The sequence below is a fragment of the Paramisgurnus dabryanus genome, chromosome 2, assembly GCF_030506205.2.
Source record: "Paramisgurnus dabryanus chromosome 2, PD_genome_1.1, whole genome shotgun sequence".
Taxonomy (NCBI): domain Eukaryota; kingdom Metazoa; phylum Chordata; class Actinopteri; order Cypriniformes; family Cobitidae; genus Paramisgurnus; species Paramisgurnus dabryanus.
Window position 1 is genome coordinate 7,690,220 of NC_133338.1, and position 26,806 is coordinate 7,717,025.

At 38.1% G+C, this 26,806-nt stretch overlaps 1 protein-coding gene and 1 long non-coding RNA gene across 2 annotated transcripts in view; one reads left to right on the forward strand and one right to left on the reverse strand.

Annotated features, from left to right (window-relative positions):
* The window catches only part of LOC135783532 (uncharacterized), a 417,164-nt gene that overhangs the window by 80,946 nt on the left and 309,412 nt on the right, over positions 1-26,806 (reverse strand). The window lies entirely within an intron of this gene.
* LOC135783382 (uncharacterized) lies at positions 464-2,001 on the forward strand. The gene is made up of 5 exons (XM_065294058.1): positions 464-532; positions 617-955; positions 1,187-1,367; positions 1,447-1,574; positions 1,684-2,001. The coding sequence occupies exons 2-5, from the start codon at positions 779-781 to the stop codon at positions 1,999-2,001; spliced, it is 804 nt and encodes a 267-aa protein (XP_065150130.1). The 5' UTR covers positions 464-532; positions 617-778.

Consider the following 26,806-nt stretch of genomic DNA (forward strand, 5'->3'; position numbering starts at 1 on the left):
ACTTTGACCGCAGCTTGAGCCCGCGCTTTGCTCAACTATTTTGAACTTTGACCGCAGCTTGAGCCCGCGCTTTGCTCGACGCAACAACAAACCGCCCTCGCGCGGCGCAAGCCATTGAAATGAATGGGTTTCATAGCGCAGTGCAGCGCAAACCGCGTCCTATGTGAAAGCCGCATTAGTCAGCGTTTTTGGACATTGCCGCAGTCTCGTCATCGTCTCGTCTTAGTCATGGAAAGAAAGGTTGTTTACGAACATATTTTGTCTCGTCTCGTCTGACGAAATTAACACTAGGATGCAGAGTTATTTTAACATTCAAAAATGTAATGAATCGGCAATCACAGAAGGATGAATATCATGTAAAACCAATAGTCAAACTATGTGACAACACTGTTTATCAAAGAAATATGCAGGCAAAATCTTATTTCATTGTTTCTCAATTTAATTTGACAGCACATACATAAGAGAAATGTATGCTCAAGGAATTGTTGCCCTGTTTCCATATCTTCGGGATCCTTATACAAAGCATGGATATGTAAGTGAAATATTTAGTTACATATGTAGCTATGGTGTAGTTGGTCACTGTTGTTTCAATTAAAACGCCTTTGTTTTTTTTAAGGAACATTATTATGACCCCAAAAGTGGACAAGGGTACTTGTCTTGGAAAATTAAGAACATTCAGAGGAACAGTGCACCATCAGAGACCCGTAGATGATTCTCCCAGTCTTTCAGTGGTGGCCCAAAGGCGCAGAGAGACACTTCATCCAGCTCAGGGGTTATCATGACAGAAGAACAGTGTAGGGAAGCTATTTCTCTACTGAAGCATACTTCAGAGGCAGACACAGTAAAGGCCAAAATGAAGGAGACATTTCAGTATCGTCGTAAGATGATTCATGATCCAAGCAGATGTGCTGAAGTGCTGACTGAATTTCCCCGTTATCTGGACATTAAAGGCCTGGTAAGGCAATGTGTTAATTGGTTGATAAATATATAAGATATTTAATTTTTATAAATAATTTTTTATATAAATTTATATGTATAAAATATAATTTTTTATGTGAAAAAGACAATTCCACAAATGTTGTCTTTTTGAGTTGAAGTTCTAACAACAACAACAGAATATTTATTTTATAGCAATTAACCATTCATTTAGATACTTAGTTTTTTTCTGTTGTAATGGTTTTTACAGGTTGAGCTGGATTTCGTTTTGATTTTTGGGGAAAAGACTTCAGCTAAGTTTTTGGAAAGGTGGCCAACTGTATTCATGCAGAAGGTCATTCAACAAAGCAAAGGCCTTCACTTCTCTCAAGAACTTCAGGACCTGATTGATTCTGCAGAATCGGCTGTGGGCAGTGAAACCGATGTTGAAGGTTGGACTATTGGAATTCATAAGATTATGTAGAGACTGTATGTGCATGTTTTGTTTGCTTACACTTCCATCTTTTTTAGGATGGGGCAGAGATCTTGCTTCAATTATTCTCTTACTTCATTTAATTCCACCGTCACCACAAGGCCGCAAGAGACCTGGAAAAATGTCTGCATCTCAAGCTGAGAAACACCTTGTCATCTTCAAAAAAGTACATTTGTTATTTTTGATTCTACCTGTCTGCAAGAATTGATTATAAAACTAATATAGAGAGAGGCAAATAGAGATCTGCCTTTAAGTATTGTTTTGTTTTTCTTAAGGTGGGGACGAACATTCAGGAACACCTTGATTCCATTGAAGAGAGGACACAGCCATACCTGCTAGCAGTTGGAACGAAGAAAAACAGCATTCATGGATACTACATAATTCTTGACAAGAAAGCCATACCATGCAAGTCAGTGAGTGGTCTGGGTGCCTTTGACGAACTGTTCAAGGCACACTTTGTTTTTGGTGTGTCTTACAGTAATGTGCTTAACAACATGTACACCTTCATACAAACAACCATTTTTGAGATTGACATTGGCCAGGTGAAAGAGAGTCCAAGAGTTGCTGAGCTCAGAGCCAGATTCATGCGTTAAGAGTTTTCTAAGTAAAATGTTTTGTCTGTTTTTGCTTCCTGGAGAATACAAATGTGCTTGTGCGACATCTTAAGTTAGTTCATGGAATGTTATCTGACAAATCACTTTGTCTAAAATGTGGTCAGGCAGGATGTTGTTTGGAATTTGGTACCTTTTCAGGATTTCGCAAACACTTGCATAGAGTTCATGAACAAAGTAATGACGTTCCAGTAGATGTTAGTGATAGTGCTGTTGTTCATCATACAGCTGTTGAACTGTCAAGTAATATTGATATGGCTTCATGTTCAAATGATAGTTCTTTGCCATTATCCAATAAAAACACCACTGATTTGTGCGCATCAGCAATAGCACAATTGCAGGCTGCAGGTGTCAGTCAAAATACCATTAATACTTTTGTTATGTCTATGGAAGAAGTAGTTCAGGACATCCAGGACCAAGTAAAAGAGACCGCTTTAAATTGCTTATCTTCACAGAATACAGACATTAGAAGTACAATTGAACAGTCATTTCAAGAAATTGAAAACCCTTTCACCGCACTTAATTCTGCGTGTAAACGGAACTCCTATTTTACAACAAAATGGGCAATTGTTCAGCCTGTGGAGAAGGTACTTGGGGTTAGATTTGACAACAGAAAAAACAAGACTACTGGTTTATATGAGCAAGTTCCAATGACTGACAAGTTTGCTTATGTTTCAATTAATCAAACCTTGCAGGGCATTTTAAAACACCCAAAGACCTCATACAGGTTTAAGTCTGGTCTACCTAAAAAAGATGGTATTTACACTGACATTGAAGACGGACTATACATAAAGAGCCATCCCCTGTTTTCCAAGGAAAAAAATGCACTTCAGATTCAATTGTTTTATGATGACTTTGAGACTGCCAATCCATTGGGATCAAAAAAGGGAATTCACAAATTGGGGGGTATATATTTTTCTTTGAGAAACTTCCAACCACGTTTTAATTCATCTTTAGCAAACATACATTTATGTGCACTTTTTCATGCTCAAGACATCAAAACCTATGGATTTGATGCAATTTTAGAACCTGTTGTCAATTAAATAAAAGTCCTTGAGACAAAAGGAATAGAAGGACCCAACGGTTATGTACGTGGCAGCATTGTCCAAGTAACGGGAGATAATCTGGGTTTACATTGCCTTTTTGGATTTGTTGAATCATTTAGAGCTCGGAATAGCTGTAGGTTTTGTCTTGCTGAAAGGGAAGATTATCAAACCGTATTCTGTGAAGATGAGCCCAATGTAACCTTCCGCACTAAAGAGTCACACCTGAGACACTGTGAAGCTGTGCAATCAGACCTAGCGCTACCTCATGTTTATGGCGTGAAACGCAAATGTTTGCTAAACACTCTGCAATACTTCAATACATCGGACAATTATTCTGTAGACATAATGCACGATGATTTAGAGGGCATTGCACAGTTTGAATTAAAACTTATTTTGTGTTATCTGCAAACCAATTTTTTGACCGCCAAAGAGTTAGATGGCAGACTGCATTCATTTAATTATGAGTACATGGAGAAGAAGAATCGGCCTCCTGCTGTAAAACTTGTTGAGGAGAGCAATGATCTGGGTATAAATGCAATACAGTGTTGGTGTCTACTCCGGAATGTGCCATTAATATTTGGTGAAATTATGCCCCAAGATGACAAACACTGGCAGCTACTACTGCTTTTACTACAAATAGTAAACATTGTATTTTCTCCTATCTTAACTGAGGGCCTTACAATTTATTTGAAACACTTAATTGCCGAACATCACAGGCTTTTCAAGTGCTTATTTCGAGGCAAGAACCTCCTGCCTAAACATGAGTCATAATGAGTCATTACCCCCGGTGTATACGAAATATTGGGCCTATTATTCACATGTGGTCCATGCGGTACGAGTCCAAACATAATTTCTTTAAGACACAACAAAAATGTTTTAAGAACATCACTCTGACACTTGCAAAAAAACATCAGAATTGCATGGCATTTGCCTGGGAAGCCTTCAACCATGACAGATTAGTGCTCGGGCCAGGAAAGATGGTCTCTCTCTGTGACTTCAGTGAAAATGTTCAGATTAGTGATGAGCGAGTCACCCGAAACTCGGATCATTTAACCCGATCCCTAAAATGACTCGAGAACCATGAGTCCTTAGTGACCATTAACCCGAGTCAGTTGAGTCCTCTCAGATTTTGCATTAAAAATGAGAAATTGTATCAAACACAAAGCTCTTCAAATGTTTACAACAGAATTACAACAAATAACTCTACATAAGCTGCCATAGGTTCTATAACTTGCAACAACGAGTTAATTTACATCACCAAATGTCGACTGGGGGTACCGAGTGAACCAAAAGCTGCTATTCCGGATCATTATTTCTTGCAGCTCCGAGTCCGAGTACAAAGGGATGCGTGCGCGCGACAATGAGTTGGTCGGCGGCTCGGGGATTCACACAGAGAGTGACTCAACTCATGGAGCTTGAATCCTGGGCTAGGAGAAACAAGCCTTGCTTGTGTTGTTAACCCACTGACTCATGTAGGCTAATCTGTTGAAATATTTGACTGGCACAATGTTTTGGGTAGAAGCTGCAGATGTTTAACATTTTTAAATACGAGGACTGCTGCAGCAGTGCTGCTGGAAAGATCCGCCACCGACGGACGTACACGGCTCCTCTTGTTGACTGAGTCACTCAGAGTGACGTGAGTGGTTCACTCACAGGACTCGTGCAGGAGCGGGCGAGCGGCTCTGTCTGGGACTCACTCACAAGATTAACCGAAGCCTATCGTGGATCTTTTAAGTCAATCTGAAACAGGACACGTTCCTCTCACGTCCAAGTCAACCAAGCCTGACATCTTCTAAATGTGGTGTTGATATATTTGTCGTTATGAAATGAAACTAAACACACCAAACTTTTACAATTATGTTATTGATAATGTTACCACAGGCATGCATGTTTTTTACGAGTTCCTCAGGTCACATAAGCCCTTTTTTGTGAGCAGAGGAGTCATAAACTCGTAGCTGCACGCGTGATCCGAGTTGCTTGGTTGGCATTAGTATGACTTAGCGATTGGAATTGGGAGATTTTGACCAAGTGACTCAAGTGACTCGAGTGACTCGCACAACCCGGATCATATTAGTGAGTGACTCAGAATAACCCGAATCCTTAAAAAGATCCGGGTTGACCATCACTAGTTCAGATTGCATCCAAGTTAAACATTCCTCTTGAAACTGACATTCTCTCAGTAAAGTGGGTGAAGTATAATGGAACTGAGTATCGTTCTGGTTTAATTGTTTGTGGTGAAGTAGACATTGATTTGCCAGTGTTTTATAAAATCAAAGATATTATAGTTAGAAATGAAGTTGTGATACTGGTTGCATCACAGCTCAAAACTATTTGCTTTGATGATCACCTTTATGCCTATAGAATTGATCCAAGACCAAGTGAATCTTTGAATGTCTTCAATGTCAATGAACTTGTTTATTACAAACCCTTTGATATGCAGATGTCCTATGGGTCTGATAGTTCCTCTTGGTTTGTTGTGCCTTACTGCACTTTTGTTAAAATCTAGAATGAATGGTTTTATTGTAAACTTAATGATTTTGTCTTTTATCAATAAATTAGTACAGTGAAAGTGACAAGTTAAAATGTACACATGTCATGTTTTAATGTTGCCAATTTGATAAAAATATTTATGTTTACAACTGTCTGAAGAATCTTTATTTTAGGTTTGGTGAGCATTAGCATTTCAAGCAGTGTAAAAATAGATTTTGACCCAAGAACACTTAATATGTGTTATTCAGAGAGTAATTTAAAGGAGTAAAATCAACACCAAAATGTAATAAATCCCCCTTAGTGTAAAATTCATACAACAAAACAAGTGTAAAGTAATACACTGTCAGTGTATTTCTTTTACACTTTCAGGTGCTGTGTTTACACTGTAAATTTTACACTACAAACAGTGTACTTTTTACTCTTATTAGAGTGGGACCATATGTGCTCCTAAGAAGTGTTAAAATTAACTCTTTAAGTGTTAATTTAACACTGCCTTTTTTACAGTGCAGCAATGCTAAGGAACAATAGATTAACTTAACTTAATAACAACAACAAAAATAACTTGACGTTTTCTTTATTAACTTTGGCAAACAAACTTAAAATCAAACTTTAACTGTAGTAATGCAGGACTGTAATTAGCTGTTTATCAGGTGATGAATATCATTCCTTAGCTAAAATGCTGAAAATGTTACTGTTGAAGTCAACTAATGCATGAAATAAATGTACTATGAATCTGTAAATCTGAGTATAATGTGGGTTTATTATCAGTAATGAACTAATCAAGGTAATCATCACACACACACACACGCACACACACACACGCACGCACGCACGCACACACACACACACACACACACACACACACACACCAGACTTTCACTTTTAAAAATTCTGCCATCACTATTATTCATCATTTCATGCTTTAATGATAATAGTTTTTGTTTACATGTTCATTTTTAATCATGGACTTACAAAACGAGCATTCAAGTTAAAATGTGTTTAATTATTTGTGAAGAAGAGAACAGATGAGACCATGCATCACTTTACATGTTTAACATCATGAAACAGATGAATTAATGATTTTCTTCTCACAGTAACAGCGGAGGCGATTAAACACGCGAACTTGTGGTGAACAGGCAAAAATAAACAAATCAAACCTCTGTTGCGATTAAAATAGCAACAAACGTGTAAACCCCGTGTTTTTACCTCAGACAGACGACGTCTTGTTACATTTTTACTTTTGTTCTGAAGAATGATCTCGCGCTCGTCTATTTCACTTCGGTTAACCCGATCTGACACGCAAGCACACGCACACAGTTACGACAGATTGTGTGTGATTTGTCTACGACACGAATTCCATTCCTGTACTCCACTGGAAACCCAAAATGTTCCCACAAAAGAGACTTAAATGTGTCTGGGGGATCTGCAATCTCAGGCGGAGCAGCCATCCTGTGACCTGCGCTCACTCCCAAGTCACGTGACATGACATGCACTTGGAAAACAGTAACTTTGGAATATACTATTTAGAACAGCATTTAAAAAGCTTTTATTAGTCGTTACTAATACAATTTAATCAAATATATGCAAATATGTTTTTTTAATAAATAGATTAGTTAGTTAGAGATAAGTGACATTAACCTCAACAATGGGCAGCAGGAGGCATGAGAGTACCGTGATACGGGAGGTTTGCGATTCATACCGTGGGTGGTGTATCGCGATCGTTCGGTTCGGTTCGTAATATCGTTACACCCCTACTATTTTAAATACAAACTTTGAAGGCAGTTTCATGTGTTTAACAGAACGTAAATTACCGGAGTGTAATCTCATATACCCTTACATGTTACGATGTAACATGAGGCTTCTTCGTGATCTCAACTAACAGATTCTGCAATAAATCGAAAATCACAAATTTTGAAAAAAAAAAACTTTGTTTCTCATTTTCTCGAAACTTGTGCTGCCGACTTGTGTCACTGGTTTCCATGACGGGTCACATATATTAAATAGAGTCAAACATCTGATCACATACACATCTGTTTACCATTTAAACTATTAGATTTTAAATGAAGTATTAAACTCACATTATTCATTACCCAAATTGCAGGAACAACATGCATTGTTGACAAAGTGTGGTACAGACAAAAATGTCTGCTATTTAAATAAATAGTGTCAATGGTTTTTGATATGACAAAGACATTTAATTTAAGACTTTTTACATTTACAAAAACTTTTTGGTGTTTTTTCCTCTCTTTGGCCAAACCAAAGCTTTCGGCTGGCTAGCCTCACTCCACAACTCCCCCGAAAGCTGTTTCACACAAGGGTGTGAACAAAATAGAGCCATAATTATGCCAGAAATGCCCAATGTAAGCCAGATTTGTGCCAGAAACTGTGCTATCTGGGTCAGCACGAGCCACACACGGCCAACAAAGCGCACATTAACACAGGCGTGCACAAGTGGCCCAAAAAAATAGCCAATTGAAATTAAATGAACAAAGCTAGGTCTATCCAAGAAGGATGTTTGGATATGGCAAGACATGTTAACCACAGAGTTTTATAGGACCAACCTACTAGGCATCATCGTTGATGAAGTACAAGTAACTTATAAATGGTAAGTGGTATTTAATTAATATTATATTGTCATTATGCCTGTACTGTGGTTGTCACAGTGCCACTAAAATTTGTTGCTATTCAATACAATATACAGCTACCGGTTTAGTTGCATAGCTTTCAGCTGTGTGCACAGGAACCGATAAAAGTCGTTTACATTCGAATTGATGTCACTCTACATACATCATCTGGTATAATAAAAACGATTTGTTATAAGCTACATACAGACGTATTTGATAGACATTCGTAGCGCCCAATAAACGGCTCTGGGCATACGTAAACCACGCGGTTCCCAGACCACGTCTCATTCTTTATGAGACTGGTCTAGTCTTAGCCAGGCTAAGGTCTACCAAAAATGGCCCAAGCGAACAGAACAAAATATTAACGTAACACAAATGCACCTTACTAAAATCAAAATCACCCATTTTTCTCAAAAACTGTATGGTTTATAAAACTGCAACATGGGATCTATTTACATAATCCATCACTGAAAAAAAATATTCATTCAGTTTACTCAATCTATTTATTTAGGCTGCATTCAAACAAAATTAATTTTTTAAACTTTTGTTTTAATGTAGCTTAAATAAATTGATTGCAACCACTTCTAATCAATTGAAAATCTGGTAAATTTAATACATTTTTTATGTTTAGGCTAATCTCGGTTCTTATGCAGAAAAAGGATCCCATCAATGGTGGATGGCTTCAAGGCTGTCCTCCTATGCTCGATCCACATGATGCTGCAGGGTGGAATTCCCGTCCTCTTGCTGTCATATTTCATGTGAAATCTGCAACCCTTACATTGAACATAACCAACAGGTTCATGTCTATCGGCCTTGACAACTATGTAGAAATACTTCCATACAGTAGACTTTCCTTCATTTTCGGTGGTTTTATAATCTCTTGAATTCAACTTCTTTTTAACCTCTTCCATCGTTGCGCTGCCAGCCACATGTAGCCTAATGTGCAATATGCATGCAGCCATGCACGTGTTGCGTGTTGTCACAGCAACATAAACAAATTTCCGTTCACATGAAGATGGATGTTAAACAGGCCCATTGGGCCTATATATTACATTTCAAATGAGCCGCTGACGTGACCGAGACCCGAACATAATTTCTAAATATCTGTCCAAACCCTGCCCGGCCTGTAGGGTCCCATCAGGCTCGGCTCGGGTATCCATCCTCAACTGTGCATGGTGTTAAATTAATTGTTAAATGGAAACATGCATTCCACATACTTTATTTTACTTAACTTTTATTATCTATGTAGTGAAAATTTGTCTCTAGCTTCACAGGACAACAACACATAACACATAAGAAATAATAAAGAGAAATTGCTTGTGGTTGCCTAATACGTCTTTCTGATGGCAACAGTTGAAACTTATTATGTAGAAGGTTAAACACATCCTCAACTATCTTTAAAGCCTTTTCCTTGACTTTACATCGATAGAGATCCTTCGAGTGTCGCTTAACAGTTATCTTATTTGCTTCATTCATTTTGGACAGCTTAGCTTTGTTAACAACACTCAGGTTACCATACCATGATGTCATTATATACATTTTGTGGAAAGTATTTTGGTTGTTATCAACCATTTAAGTACAATCTTGCTCACACCAAAGTAATTCAACATCCTAATTAAATATAACCTTTGCTGAGCTTTCTTACAAATGTTCTCAGTATTCTCTAAGACCTATTCCACTAGGACAGGGGTATTTAAAGAACCAGAGTTTTTCCTCCAAAAAAATCCAGTTCACACATGCTCGGTTTAAAAGAAACATATGTCCCCATGAAAAATCAAAAAACACGCTATCAAGCACTGTCAAGAGCATGCCACAACAGGAGGTGGCGATATAACTAATACCGTAAAGCCACCTTGGCCAATCAGAAGCCTAAAAAAAGTGATGTTGCAAGGCAACAACCCTGGGGCACGTTCAATCTCACACCTGTGCATAATATTTTGCTACAGTTTCCGGGTTGAACGACATGATTCCGGGAAACGTTCCTTTCAAAGAGCCATTCAAAAGAACGGCTCTTTTAAATATTTAGTCATTTTTAAGAAGCCAGCTTGGGGGCATCTCAGTTTATCCTGGAAATAATCACTAGGAGGATATCTCACCTCATCATTCCTCCAGGAGGAATGATGAGGTGAGATTTGTAGTCTAATAATTAAGTTCAGATATCACACACCAATATCTGAGTTTAAATTATTCTGAAATATTGATTATAACCTCATTTATCATGTGTGGACTATATTCCATAGGGTTGCACAACATCCCTCTGCTTAGACAGGACAAAGCACAAAGTGTGTGTATGTGTAAAGCTACATTGACTTATGTTATTCATACAATACCTACTCACAAATAAACATCAAAAACAAAGCCTGCTGCAATGAATTTCTGTGCAAAACAGCTTTTACTACAAACACTTCCACAAATTAGAATAAATAAAATGGAAATAAATGTCTACATACAGTCCACAGTTACTACAGTAAACTTTGCAAATAGGACATCTGGGGCAAGCAGGTTTTTTTCCACCGGAGTACTCACGTGAAGAATGCGTGCACACCTATCATCATGTTCGCCCCTCCCCCTATAACTGTTCTGTCTCGCGGAGGAGCTAATTCGTGTGCATCTGTGTGAAACACGCATAGGAAAAAAGAACGACAGAAAGAACGGCTCCCCTCCAGCCGCGACTCGGCTCCCATCGTTCATGTTTATGAGCCCATCAGAAGACATGTTTGCCGTAAGAGTTTTATAGTAAAATATAGCATATCAACATGATGATGTAGTTGTTTAAAAGGCAAGTTTATTTATATACCAAATTTCATACGCAGTGGTAATTAAGTGCTTTACATAAAATGAGAATGTTTAAGAAAAATTAAGAACTAGATATAAAATAATTAAAAATAGAATTGATTACCGGGAGATAAAAAGATGTGTTTTCAGTCAGAATTTGATAAGACATGTGCTTTCATTTCTGTTTCAGCAATCCCTTTGGAACAGGCTAGTGGATCGTATGGACCTAGTCAACTTCCACTAGGCCAACACATTGTTGCTGCACCACTGCATTTGCCCCCAGCTCCTGCACTGCAGAAGTTGCCTCCTGCACCACTGAAGTTTCCTCCTGCACCACAGAAGTTGCCTCCTGCACCACAGATGTTGGCTCCTGCACCACTTAATTTCTCTCCAACTACTGCACCACTTAATTTGTTGGTTGCTAACCTATCACCTGTCTGTGCTCCAAAGTGCGTACCAGTGTCAAACCCCCCACAAATGCATAAGGTACAATGTTCATTCCTAGCACAATTTTTCTGTTTATATATTTTATGTGACTTATCTATTTAAATGTGTGCAATAGATACAAGCCATGGACGCACAATGCCACATTACTTCTAAATTCTTTAACCAAGCAAATGGCTGAAGACTTTCAATGTCCAGTATTAAAGAAAATAGAAATGTGGAAAAAGGTAGCTGCGCACATGTTGGCAAAAGGGTATGACTTTGGAGCAGAGGCATGTGACAATAAGTTCAGGCAGTTAAAACACAGGTTTGTTTTGATATTGGCATTTGCATCATTTTGGGAGTAGGGCCACTTGAAGACATTTGCTATTTCTGGGATTCTATTTTTAGATACAAAACAATAGTGGACAGAAAGAAGAAGACTGGGAGTGGTGCCAGCAGCTGGGTCTTTTTCTCACCAATGGAGGCAGGGTTGCCAGGTCCAAGAAAAATTTCCAGCCCAATGACAACTTAAAACCCGCCCAAAAGGAATGAAAACTAGCCCAATTTTTACATTTGTCCAATCACAGTTGAAAACTCTGGGATTACAACAAAGGCTCTAAAATAAAATCTTACTATTGCTTTCAATGTACTTTCCATGCAGATGAACATTTTCTTAATGCAATTAAAGTGCTCTATTTTCACACACTATTCTGTTCTAAACAAAAAAATTCTACTTTAGTAATTCTTAAGATTATCTTAATGTTAAATGTACCCAACCGGGCCATTATGAGACAGTATGAACTCTGTGCTTTTAACATACTATCTATGTATTTAAAATTTTCTATTTAACTTGAAAATATCATACAAAGATGGGTTTACATAGTGTGTAAATATCCTCTCAGTATAGAGTTAACTTCTTACGTAAGGTAATTTCTTGTTTCTAACGTGATATTAAGAGCAAAACGTGCCCCTCCACTCACTTTTCCACTGACTTCCTGACGCTGCAGCTGTCCTTGGGTTGACAGGTATTTCTTATGGGATTAATGCACATTAGGAAAATAAAGAACGTTCATTTTATAAGGCTACATATAAACATTTTTGTGGCCGCGGCACATTATAAAACTAGCCCAAAAAACCGCAACCCGCGGCTCCGAAATTTTTCCCGCAACTGTATTTTCAAAATAGCCCAATTGTGTGGCATGACACACAGAGGGCTGATAGAATATATGTAGCGACTACGCCACCCTGGCACTTGGCCAGAGATAATAACTTGCACTTAGGCAACAGAGGTTCATGTACCAAAGAATTGGCAGAAGACGTGGGTATGAAGTATGAAATTTTATTAAATATAAAAAAGAGAGCCCACATGGAAAGAACCTATATGTGGATATATGCACATATATGAAACATATATGCAGTGTATATGCACATATATGCACGTATATATGCTGCATATATGTGTATATATGCTGCTTATATGCTGCATATATGCGTGTAAATACTGCATATATGCGTGTAAATACTGCATATATGCGGATATATACTGCATATATGCCGCATATATTTGTATATATGCCACATATAGGCACAATTGATGTGCATATATGTGCATATAAAGGAAATATAGGTCTCCTGTATTGCTTCTTCATATCCACATATAAGCCCTATACATACAAAATATGTCTCCTATATAGCTCATGGCAGGATCTGGTAATTTTGTAGCTCATATATCATTTTGGCAACTGTCATACATGAGGCCTAGCTCATATTTTCTATTAGTAAGGCAAACACTAAGAATTAAGGAAAACAAATTATGCAAGAACTTATGTATATGTGAACACGTGAAATTGGTATCACATATAATTGGCATGTTATGGAACTTAACTATGGCAAAATATTAACATTATATATTAATTATGATATCTACACATTTTGCAGAAACATTTACAAGGTCAATTCTGTATTGTTTGAAGATGAAGGAAATGTATAACAAAATGGTTTTCGTGTTTTTTTATTTTGTCAATCAAAATTTTTTCAATTTCAAGTCACTTCCAGATTCACATTACAGCTCATATACATCCACACATTCATTGTTACATTCACCAAATGCAATGCAATCGCAATGTTTTCTGTATTGTCTTCTAGATGAATATGTCTGATAGGTCATTACAGTGTAAATGTAGCAAACATTTTTTTTTTAAAGTACATAGAACATACATTCAAGTAATCATCATCCTCATCCCAACTATCGGAGCATTTCACTGTGGTTAATGAATTTGAAGACAATGTCAACATATTTGTTCAAAGTTTTAATGAACAGACACTTTTCTTTTATCTGAGATGCTTGTATAGCAACTAAAGGCCCCAGACTTTTCCTTACAGGGATGAAATAACAAGGATTCTTAAATTGACCGCAGATGTCCTGTTTCACTTTTTGGTAGTACTTCCCCACTGCATAACATGTCTCCCCCTGCCCCAGATCACAGACAATAAATGTCTTCACAGAGAAAATACTTTCCTCTCGATCAGAAAGAATGACAGTGTAGGAGTTTCTCCGAAAAGTACGAGAGTAGTTTTGTGAATGAACTATTTCACCATTAACCACTACTCTGCAAAAATACTTCACAGTGACTCTATTTCCTAGGTTGCTGATGCTGTTCAAGGCCAGAAAATCATCATTTCTGATCATACAAATTTTAGGCCTACCCAGAGATGTAACACCGTGAGAGCGACTTACTTCCTGCACCATTTTTTTCTCGACTGAAAAAGACTCTAAGAGAGCCAAGTATTCATCAGAAGTTCCCACCATGGTTTTTTGAGAAAAGGATGGAAATGCAACCTGTAGCCAAACTGTTTTCATTATCTGCAAAGTAACTCCCTGGCTGCTCTTTATCATATCTAAAATGATCCCATTGTATGACGCAAACACAAATGCAGACTGTGCCCAGAGGGGACCCCAGTTCCTCACAGTATTGGGCAGATGAAGGCACAAATGTACATTGAAAGTGACATTATTAATCCCATAAAGGGTCTCCATTTCCTGAACAAACTCTGTTAGCAACCCCTCAGATTCTGATATGTGCAGTGGTGATATATTCTCACCAAGTAGAAGAGAAACCCCCTTTACCAACTTAAACCAGTGCTTCAGATATTTTTCAAGTAAGACCCCTTTCAATGTTGGTATGCTGTAATAAAACAACCACATGTTCCACTCGTGTGCCTTCCAGAACTTTTTCTCTTTCACTGACCGGGGGACGCGGGAAACATTACAGGGCGGTTTAATTGAAGTTAAAATGTCATCAATCTGTTCTGTTGAGCGTCCGATATACCATGGCGATTGGTTGTTCTCAGAATGAAACCACAGTGTGGTGATGCTTCTTGCTACACCCAGCAGCACACTGTGCATATAATCTGGAACACAGCCATCAATAATATTAAAATCAGGTAGACAAGACAAAATACTAGGCCCTTTCACTCCCTTAGTGGGGTTTCCATTAAGAGCCTCTTCTACCAGATCATCAGTCTGGGAGGGATTCCTCAACTCTGCTTTTTCATATGGATAAGCCCTTACATGCCCCCTGCGTTTTAACACACTTGTTCCTTTCTGCATACAAAAAGAACACCCAAACTCTCCATTAAACTGTTTAAAATTTTGAATCAGTGGCCGAGCAACTGAATCTGCCACCATGGTAGTAAGCAGTACTTTACTTGTGACAACTTCCCCACTTTCACTTTGCCATATAAGACCATTAGTGTACATCTCTATGCATTCATCAACAAATGGTTTCATGTAGGTGTTCATATTTGGTTTGTTTTGACCAAACCACAAGCCACAAAGCATAACATGTTTTGAACGTAGTTATATTGGCAGTTCATTAACAGTACACACAATTGGCCACAAACTTTGTGTGTTTGATTTGTGAACTGGCACTCCATCACAGTTAAAAGTCAGTGATATGTTGTCTGGTGATGCAAGGGGTGATAGTTTTTTGTATAAATTTCCATCGTATATATCTTTGATAGAGGCATCCTTCTTCTCAAAACAGTGTTTCAGGTGTTTCCCTAATTGGTGGTCCTCAAGCAGCTTTTTTATTTGGTTTTGTAGTGGCAAGTACAAAAAACACTGGTCTTTTTGTGCATGTGCTTTTGATGTGTCCTGATCACAGACTGGGCACTTGACATTGAATGGACCTTCCTGCATGCTTACGTTACAACTTTTGCACACATAATGTACTTCTAATATGTCCTTCACTGAATCAAATGATTTGTAGAAAAGGTACTTTGAGCGACTAACAAATTCCCCATCAGGACCAGCACTAAGATGCATGATGTCCTCCAAGGCTCTATTTGTTAATCCGTGTTTGAGTTTTAATGCCAGCAGCAGGAGTTCCACCTGTTCTTTTGTTGGTTTCTGGTCTAAAGTTGGACTTGTGGGGTCTTCTAGATTTTCCTCTACTGGCTCCCCAGGTGAAGAGCTTGGACCAGATATGGGTTGGTTCATCTGTGAATTTAAAACTTTGGATTAGCAATCTCAAATATGCACAAACTCATACAAATGTAGCATTTCATGTGGTTGGTAATCACCTGCATTTGAAGTCAGGCTTAAATCTATTTGTTTTTTTAAGAGTCTTTTGCATTGATTTTTTGTAATTATAATAAATTAATTTTAATAAATAATAACTGTGCCCTGACACTGACACTATCCATCTGGCCAAACACAGTGAGAGACAGGTTCTGTCATTTTGTATGGGGTCAGCTGAGAGAGATGCTGTATTTGCACCTAAATCAAATCTTAAAAGTGTTTTTAACAAGATAAAAACATGGATATCGCTGCAATATGGAAAGGACGAAGTAATATGGTATTTCCAATTTGTGCTCCACTTTAAGCAACATCAGGTGGAAGCTTGGGTTGTGGAATTATATCATGATGATTTACAGTAACTAGTGTGCATGCACATGCACAAACAAAACAGCTATCTTGAATATTTTAGCCATTTTTAGCAACTTACGGTGCTTCATCAGAAGCAGTAGACACCGGGTCATCTTGATTGTCCTCTTGGGTGAGATACCTAAAATAAAAATAAAAATCTATGATCATGATCAAGAAATATGTAGGCCTAATGCATGTGTGCATGTTTTCTACTTACTGAGTTGTTGAAGAAGAGGCCACAGCTTCTTCATCATCACCCATATCTTCAGAAATTTCCCTAACAAAAACGTTGTGGTAATGTTAAAACACCTCATGCATCACTCAATATAATAGGAATGATATAACTGGTTGATTAAAGCCAAATAGGTAAATTCCATTCATGAGGCGAAACCTTTAAGACTGTATATATTCAAAACACACAAAGTGAAATATTTTCCTGGCTAGATTTCCAGCTTTAATTACTATTTTACTTTTTATTTATTTTTTTTTGGGGGGGGGGGTTATACAGTGGAAATTAAAATATACATTTTACCTTTATACAAATATGAGTTACGTAACATACATTAAGGGAAACTATGCCATACATGGAAACGTATAGGAAATTATCTGTAGCTGATTAACTTAGCAAGCTAGCTTCTAGCACGTTTTGTTACAATACTTACTTTCGTTTACGTCTTCTCTTTGTTCTTTCTGGAACGGGTGCTTCGTCATCAACGAGATACCTTTTGTAACGTACTGGATCCATATCTATTGCTACTTCTTTAATTGCATCTTATTTCCGAGTTATATACTGGCAAACATTTCTCCACTCTATTGCTGCTACTGATCGACCGCTACAGCGTCGCGTAGTTGATGACGTTTTCCGCGTTCGGCCAATAGATTCAGCCCAGCGCTCTGCGTAGTTGATGACGTCATCCGCATGCGTCCAGCGCGCTATATTTCATTTTTCGCCCCGATAGTGGCAGGGAAAATGGCGATCAAAGCGTCAGAGGTTCGTTTTGTTCTCCTTGAATGGACTGAGGGTGAGGATAGAGGGGCCCATAGTATTTTGCCCCTCGACTGTGTCCGTAATTTTTCAATTCAAGATTTTTTTGAAAGGACGGATAAAACAGAAAAGCTGGTGGAATGGCAAAAAGGCCGCCAACCGTGGCCGGTGCACCGAGCCAGAATAATCGACGTGGCAAGTAAGTTATGTTACACGCAAACTTTAATTGACGTTATGTAGTTAAATACTACATAAATGGTTTTGCTCTCACTTAAAAAAGTATAAAATTGATCTTGCTATGTACCTGGCTATCAATGGCTTATGTTAGCTAACGTACCTAGTTTGCTACTGTTAGTCCAGTTGAGACTAATGTTAGATTTGGTAAACATGATTATACAAACATTTGCACTTCATGATAACATTTCAATTTTATTGCACCAGAACTTGAAAAAACTCTCCAGATAAAACTGATTGAGATAGAGAAAGAGGACACACAAAGGCAAATCAAACGTCCTCACATCCCTAACTCGAAGTACAGCGAGCAGCAGGGGCAGGCTTCGAAGAAAAAGGTAACTGACTGCACCAATTGGTGCTTTACCTGGTTATCTCCCCTTCCCTCCTTTGGGAATGCAGCATTAATGTGTAGGCATGTGTGTAGGTTTGTAATTGTGTCTCTATGATGATTTAATGTGCTTTGTTGACAAGATGTATATGCAAGGTAGTTAAAAGTCTGTTTGTTTCTCTCTGTCTCTCAAGGTTGACAGTAAAAAGGGAGGGACTTCCAAATACAAGCACCAGGAGGGTGAGAAGCAGGAGGAGGGTCATGACATACTTTCAAAGAATAAGGTACAGATTTTAATGGGGGAAAAGGGAATCTTATTTGTATAGCTTCACACATGAAAGGGAGGGTGGTTCATTCACTCCATGCTGATGGTTGTAAGCTACATTTGTAAACATTCCAAACATTCAAACATAGGGATTGTGTCAAGTGTCTTGCACAAGGACACAGGATTTGAACCCCCGACCTTGCAATCATGAGGCGACTCGCCATCTGCGACACTGTTGCCGTTACATTGCTTTTAACAGGAGCTGTTATAAAGTATGAAACCAGCACAATGCGAAACTTTGTTCTCTGTTTCTCCCTCTCCCTCTGAAGATTGATGTGAAAAAGAGATGGTCTTCTAAATACAATTACGAGGAGGAGGAAGAGGAGAAGGAGGAGGAGGAGAAGGAGGAGGATGAGGCACGTCATGACAGACCTTCAAAGAACAAGGTAACTACCAGTCTGCATTCAGTGTGTTTTACTACATTGCAATACAGTAAAGATAAGTAAGACTTTAATAATAAAGTGCATTACCAGTAGCTGTTACAAGGTATGACACCAGCACAGTAGGCAACTTTGTCTTCTCTCTCTCTCTCTCTCTCCCCCCCCTCTCTCTCTCTCTCTCTCCCTTCCAGTGGCCCAGCGAAGAGGAGGAGCGTATTGGGGATGAAGAGGACATAGTACCACACTCTAAGAAAAAGGTAGCCTAAATGATAACAACATCACTCCTCCTCTCAATAAGTTTGAGCGAGAGGGGGAGTAGTCAGGAGTGATGATGTTACTGCGCCAGAGGTCGAAGTGCTGTAAACTAAGTGCTCTTCCACCATACAATATAGTGCTCATTTTTTATTTGCTTAAAAAATCACATAGTATATTTTGTGCCACTATAATTACTCGTGTAACTTCTCATGTACTAGTCTTTAAATGGGGAAACATGAAAGTGTTTGGTGGCTTCTAAATTCTCCCCTGTTTGGTTCCTAAGTAGTGAATGGGCTGGACTAAATGCTAACACATTCTCAACACGCTGTACAAAGATGAACTGCATCTCAGAGAGATGTTGGGCTGATTGATAGTATTAATTATTTGATGTATTTGCACTCTTAATTAATTGAAGAGAATAACTATTTTTCCTTTATGAACAAGACTGGAAGGACTCCTGTGGAGGATCTTGATTCCTCCTCCTCGGCTTTTGGAGAAGTGCAACCGGTGAAGAACCCCTTTACATTTTTATTTATTTAGTTTACTTGTTACCAGATCTATAAGGATTTCTATGTTGTTTGGCTGATTACTTTTGCATGTAACTTTAATTTATTGACATGTTTAATGTTTTCCAAGCTCCCCCTGTAAATAAGAATCTATAGTGGCTTGCTTGGACTAATAAAAATTGTTGAAGAGTTTTACTATCTTTCTTTCTTCTCTAAGACTCCAGAGAGGAGAACAAGTCCCAAGGAGACTGAGCCCTTTAAAGAGAGTCCCATGGTAACAGAGTCCATTCGAGAGACACCAGAGGTGTGTGTTACGCTTTTATGCCTCCGATTTTTCGGTACTTCTTTTACTTAAGGCTCCAACTGAGCTATAGGGATTTTTTTGTTTGGATAGTAGTGGTAATATGTAATTTACTTACTCCATATGCATAAAATTGTTAAAGAGTTTAACAAAGTTTTTTTTTTCTCTAACAAGACTGCAGCAACATGGTGCGGAATCTGCTGCTGGGCACCTTTGATATGGAGACTTTGCTGAAAAGCAACCTGAATGGTACAAAACATTGTTTCTAATGTCTCCTGTCCTTGGAAAAAAACAAGTCAGTTATATTCTGTGGAATAAATTATGTTTGTGTGCGGAAATACCATCGCTCTTTTACTTGCCATTTTTGTTTTTCCTTGCACCAAGGAAAACACGATGTGTATACAAATAAACTCTTGCTTTCTCCACCTTTATTTTACCCTCCTTTCCTAATAATAATTTTGAAACATTATTTAAGGTGGGAAGCCAACCAGAGGGGATGGGGAGCAGCTGGTCGCCCTTGACAAAATTAAAAAGGCAGCCATTATTGGTGAGTAAATGCATAATGGGTTGAGAAGGGAACACATATCTTTTAAGACTTCATAAGTTCACCACTTTAACCATAGCCTACTTGTATCAATGTTTATTAGGCATCAATGGAGACTGCATGAGGTAGGGCACCCATTATCGTTACTGTATCTGCTTGGGACCTATAATACTAATTCATCGCTTGCTCGCTTCTTGATCCTACCTTTCCTCTTCTAAAGCCTAGTGTATTGCACTGTAAGGTGTGTAGTCCTCTATTTTGTAGAACATATATGTGACCAGTCACGGAAAGTAGGGACACAAGTCGGATCTGGGCATTTTGAGTTATTCACAGATTCTGAAAGTGCAGTTTCTAAGCTTTCCAACGATGTGTAACACATGGAAATCTGATAAGATTTGGAGAAGTTGTGGCCATTTGAATATAGGAACTCAGAAATACTCAAACCGAGAAAATCGAGACGAAAGGGACTCTTCTTTTCAGCTGGGGGAGACAATAGGGCTCATTTACATCTCATTTAGCTAAGCCATGCCCCCTGTAAAACCCTTTTTGAGATGTTCTAGCATCATATGTAGTATTTTATGACCAAATGACAACCCGCAAAAATAAACATGACTCTTTTACCTTTGTGGGGATCACAAGTCGAATCCAGTCTGTTTCAGATTATCCAATAACCATATTTGTCCACAAATGCGTATAATCCGTGAAATATAGATGTATAGTCTATTGTTTACATCAGATTTCGCATGAATGTCTGGTAATACAATATAATATATAATCTGAAGACTATTTAAATCGTAACATGTAAGGGTATATGAGCTTACACTTCGTTAAACACATGAACCCGCCTTCAAAGTTTGTATTTAAAATAGGGAAGTAGTATAATAGATCATCCAAACAGCGCCGTCGAAAACGTGACATCCTTTAGAGAGGTTACCAATGGCTCGCTCGTTCCTCCATCAGCCAATGACTTCATGGAAAATATTGATAGACAAAACATGTAGCCAATTATATGAAGAATACAACGATATCTGTGTAACTTCTGTGTGTTTGGACTCATGCTGCGCTGCAAGAACTGACATACAGATGACGTCAAAGTACCGCGAGAGCGAGTCGAAATTAAACTACTCCGTAAGATTTCTTGAAGAGCTGACTGTTATTTGTTCCGCCCCAGCTTCTTTTATTTTTCTTTTGTTTTGTGCGCCCGAGCTTTACAGTCTGGGGAGACGCAGGCTATAAGTTTGAAAAAAAAAAAAAACTTAGCAAACATGTCTGAGGAACAGGGCAGCCGCGTCACTACAGTCACGTGACTTCACGCTCGAGCCGGAAGAGAAGACAATGCTGAATAAAGTCGTAATTCTGCTATTTTTGGACCAAACTGTATTTTCGATGCATCAACACAATCTTACTGACCCACTGATGTCACATGGACTACTTTGATGATGTTTTTATTAACTTTCTGGACATGGAAACCATACATAGATTTTCAATGAAGGGTAAAGCTCTCGGACTAAATCTAACGATAAAACATCTTAAACTGTGTTCCGAAGATGAACGGAGGTCTTCCGAGTTTAGAACGACATAAGGGTGAGTCATTACTTACATTATTGTCATTTTTGGGCGAACTATCCTTATTTAGTAGTCACGCTGTTCCCTTTGGGGGCGGAGGCGAAAACACAAGCTTATACAGTATGTAAATATACACACAGACAATGACGCCCCCCGCTGCACGCTAGAATCTCCGGAAAAACAAGCCTATTTTAACCGCAAAATGTACGCTTTTAAATATACAAAAACTGCTATCTCAAACATGGAGAGGCTTCTTCGTGATCTCAACTAACAGATTCTGCAATAAAACGAAAATCACAAATTTCGAAAAAAAAACTTTGTTTCTCATTTTCTCGAAACTTGTGCTGTCGACTTGAGTCCCTGGTTTCCGTGAAGGGTCACATATGGGTGGTTTTCCGGACAGGGTAATCTTAAACCAAGACTAGGCCTTAGTTTAATTGGGAAATATAAATTGTTTTAACAAACATGCCTTTCTAAAAACATTACTTGTGTACATTTTGAGGCAAAACAAAGGGCACTGATGTATTTTAGATATGTCGGTGAAAGTTGTTTTCAGTTTGAACAGCCCTTAAATTTATTTTAGTGTAGGACTAGTCGAATCCCTGTCAGGAAACCACCCCTACGTGTTGAAAATACCTCATAGCACTAGTTGTTGTCGTTTGAAGTGTTAACTGTAACACTTACAGTATATATATATATAAATATTGTGTAAATAATGTGTGTGTGTGTGTGTGTTTACATTGTATTGAAAAGTAAACCTTATCATGGTTTTACTGAGGGTTACATTCCTGTTGAACATCCCCACAAGGTTCATTATGTGGCTCATTATTCAACTCTTTTGTCTCTCAGCTGTCAATCACTGATTATTCAGGAGCTTTCCCGCCTCCACGCATACAGCCTTTCCCAAGCAAAAGTGCCTTAGAAATTGTAAATAAATATCTTGCTTTATGTGAATAAGTAGGCCATATGATTTTCACATCATTTTGAAGAAAAAACTCTAGACTACTAGATGCTGTTTTGAAAAGTCTTGGGAAAACATGTTTAGAATGAGTTTTGTGGAGTTATATCAGTGACTTAAAAATTTTGGTTTTTCAAAAGCCACGCATAAACATTTTTCTCTCAAAAATACAAACATGTACATACATGTTGATTATATGATATTGAAGCCCAGTTTGTGATGAACACAGTGTTATGAGACTTTTGCCATTAATATGTTTTCAAGCAACTGAAAAAAGCACAAATGTCAGTGCATGTCAAAACTTCCCCAGGGCCCTAAAAACCCCTTAGAACCCAGAGGGGTTAATATAGCTTTGGCACATGACTCTTAATTTACAGTAGAATCGCAAAATGTAATTGTTGGAAGAAAGATGTTTGCACCCTTGATCATCATTACCATTTTCAGGCCACCAAGTTTAATCTTTCTTTCCACTCAGGATCTTCATCAGATCCAGTTGGCCCAGGACCATCAACTTCAGAACCATCAACGTCACAACCTAAGCCATCAGCAAAACATGGCAAAAAAAAAAGCACAAGTCGGAAGCACTCGAGTGGTTTGAGCAGTATGTAACTGAGCAGAGGAGGCAGATGTCAGAGCTGATGGCCCTTTAAAAGCAATCAGTGGAAGTGGCAAGTGAAGGCAACAAGATCCTAAAATAATGTGTCTCTGCTTTGACAAAGAAATAGGAACATGTGTGTTCTTCTTTTGCCACATTCTGATGATATTTAGGTTCTATTTTGTTTGCATGCATTTCCTTTAGTATACTGTACATTATGCCATTAAACAATGTTGATCATCTCACCTTTTTGATTTTTTTTCAGCATGCAGAGATCCTGGCCAACCAGTGTACACATCCAGGAACATCATCTGTGATGTACAAACTGCTTGAAGTTGAATACTTGCATGTCCTTTTCTGTTAATGTAACTGTTTCTATGGAGTGTGGGTGCTGGGATGGGAATGTGTGTTCCATCGATTGCTTCAATGACTCCAGGGAAGCCAGTTTTGTTCTGAAAGCCTTTTGCAAGGTTTGCAAACTCCTCCTCTCTGGGCCATCGAATGTATTCATTATTTAGTGTACAAAGGACCTTGCAAATGTCAGAAAAAAAATATAAGGAAGGGTTCCTTTTCACATGTCAAACCAGTCTGTAACACCCCTGAAGCTCTCTTGGTTTGCCAACAACCAAATAGAGCACAGCAATTTATTTGGGGTGTCCAAGTTAAATTTACCTGGAAAGGACCAATTTTCTCATAGAGAGCCTGCAGAAAAGTATGTACAGCATTTATAGTAGAGGTTTCTACATCCCTATGATGCTGTAAATAAGCTGACACAAATCTTGCTATGTCTGTTGTATACACACTGATGCACTTACTGCTATATGGGAATTTGTAAATAAATGTAATTAACCACAAAATAAATTCACAAGAGCAAGTATATTGTTTGCACATGTTAATTTACATTAAAGGCAAAATAACTTAAATAATAAGAGCACAAATATAGATCTGGAACTTATTTAAGTCTGTCTAAATGTTTATTAAGTGTGCTTGCAAAAGCACACTTATTGTTCTTCTTAAGTTTTATTATTCCCGGGTAGATTTTTTGTGTCAGCTCTAGCGACTAGACCGTTTGACACAGAGACACCGTTCAAACTTTAAAATGTTCGGGCAGTACCGGTGTAAGTTGCTTAAGAAGATAAAGTCATAGATCCATGTCGTTCTTCCGCCATATTGGATAGAACACAAAACCTTAAAAAAGTTTCACAGGTCACAAATTTTGTCCAAACTTCACAAAACTCGACATACACGATCCTTGGACCAAGCCTCACAAAAGTTACTAGAAAGTTACTAGAAGGATTTTTGATTTTCAGAAGCATTTGCCCATCACAGCCCAAAAGATACCTGTGGCGTAGTCGCCAAACAGGAAGTAGTTCATCTCTCATGATCTCTTCAACATATTTACACCAAATTTTTATATGAACTTGGGACTCCAATGTGAAGATGCCCAAGATAAAAAAACATTGCAGTAACATGTCTATATTATGTTATTTTCACTTTTTAAATATTCAATTGAACCCTATGTAAATAAGAAAAAATGCAATGCGTCTCACCACTAAAGGGCAGCCTTTACGTTCAAACGTGCCTTCACACGTGACTAGACAGAAACTGACAGTGTGTATACGGTATTGAAAAACTATATATATTGAGTATTGTTTGATACTAAATCCGATGGAATATTAATATTTCTCATAGACGTTTGTGCACAAAACTGCTAATGGATTTTATATTCTGAACGCTTGAATCAACGCGAGCTCCTGGAGAACAGTTTCACATACAGGTAGGAATTATATGATTCAGACATCTTTTAATCCCTTTCTTTTATTTCAGTGAGATATGGCATGACAAGTTTAATTCCATTTTCATCAATGTAATGCATTGTAAACGTATTAGTTAAAGACGTGTAGAATCCGCACGCGTCAGTTTCGCGTCATCGCTCGCGTAGCAGTGATCGTTTGGCGTCGGCTCTATGACAGCTGCATGGTTTAAATGATAGTGAGTTCACCCGAAAAAGTGTCACTTTACCTTAAATCATGCATGTGACACAGTTTGCCAGAAGACTGCGTATATGCCATTTACATAATCTTCAGGTAAGAAGATACATATATCTAAATCGTATGCTTAGCTACTGTTGAACGGGAACAGGATTGATTGCATTATGCTGTCAATCACTGAGTGAAATAATTAATTTTATCGTTAATTTTACAGTCTGGGTCGACAGAGGCGTGGGCGCCGCAAACTCTTTATTTTTCAATCATTCCGCCAAGAGACTTAGATAACTCTGTTGATTTTGGACTTACAGATATGATTTATACATCATTTAAAACATTAAAGTATCTCGTGTTTTTTCTGTCCACTCCCATGAAAAACAAAATGTTGTGCTTTTTGCAAAATTAATAAAATAAACATGATGCGCGTTTGTTCTCTCTCTTAGTGACGTCATTTCAGAAACGCGTCAGAAAAATGAGCTGTAACTTCACGAATACTTGTCATAGAAACAAAAGATAAATGTCTACATAATGCTTGGAATGTCTGCTTTTAAATGATTTAAGTGAAATCGAAAACAAATATTGTAATTCGTTGTTAACTGTTTTAAAAGAGGGAGATGTACCGTCTCTCCTGTTACTGCATTATCTATAATGAGCCACGCCCCCCCTCCATTGAAGAGAAGACCAGAGATCATCCATATTCATTAGTCAACGCCACAGTCAATGGACACTTCGTCTCTGCAGCCATTCAGTGTTGAGTTTTAATCCGAGTGCTGAAAACATCTCATCTACTTGTTTACTCGGACTGTAACTAAAGTTATCTCCAGACGCGGGTGTGTGTGCTTCATCAAACAATGTGACACAAACACACAATGCCTCATATTTGACGCGCTTTGTGGTATCATTATAAAAGATGCAATTGCAAACATCAAATACTTGTTTACTCTCGCTTGTAAATAAAATTTATCTCCAGACGCTAATGTTTTCTTTGTGCTTCCGTCAGACGCAATCGACGGCAAAATGCACACATAAACACACACACACACACACAAACACACAATGCCTCATATTTGACGCACTTTGTATTAAGACGCATCTAAACATATACAATTTATTCGCGTACATCTCTGCATGAAATTGAAAATCAATATATTGTTTTGTGTGAATGAGTAAGCAAAATGATTTTCACATCATTTTAAACAAAAACCTCTAGACTACTAGATCATGTTTTGAAACCTCCTGGGAAAACATGTTTAGTATGGGTTTTGTGGACTTACATCAGTCATTTAAACATTTTTCTTTCTCAAAAACCATGCATAAACATTTTTCTCTCAAAAATACAAACATGTGCGTACATGTTAATCATATAATATAGTAGCCCAGTTTGTGCTGAATGCAGTGTTATGAGACTTTTGCCATTATTATGTTTTAAAGCAATTGAAAAAAGCACAAATGTCAGTGCAAGTCAAAACTTCTCCAGGGCCCTAAAAACCCCTTAGACCCCAGAGGGTTAATTTCAGAGAAACAGTTGTTA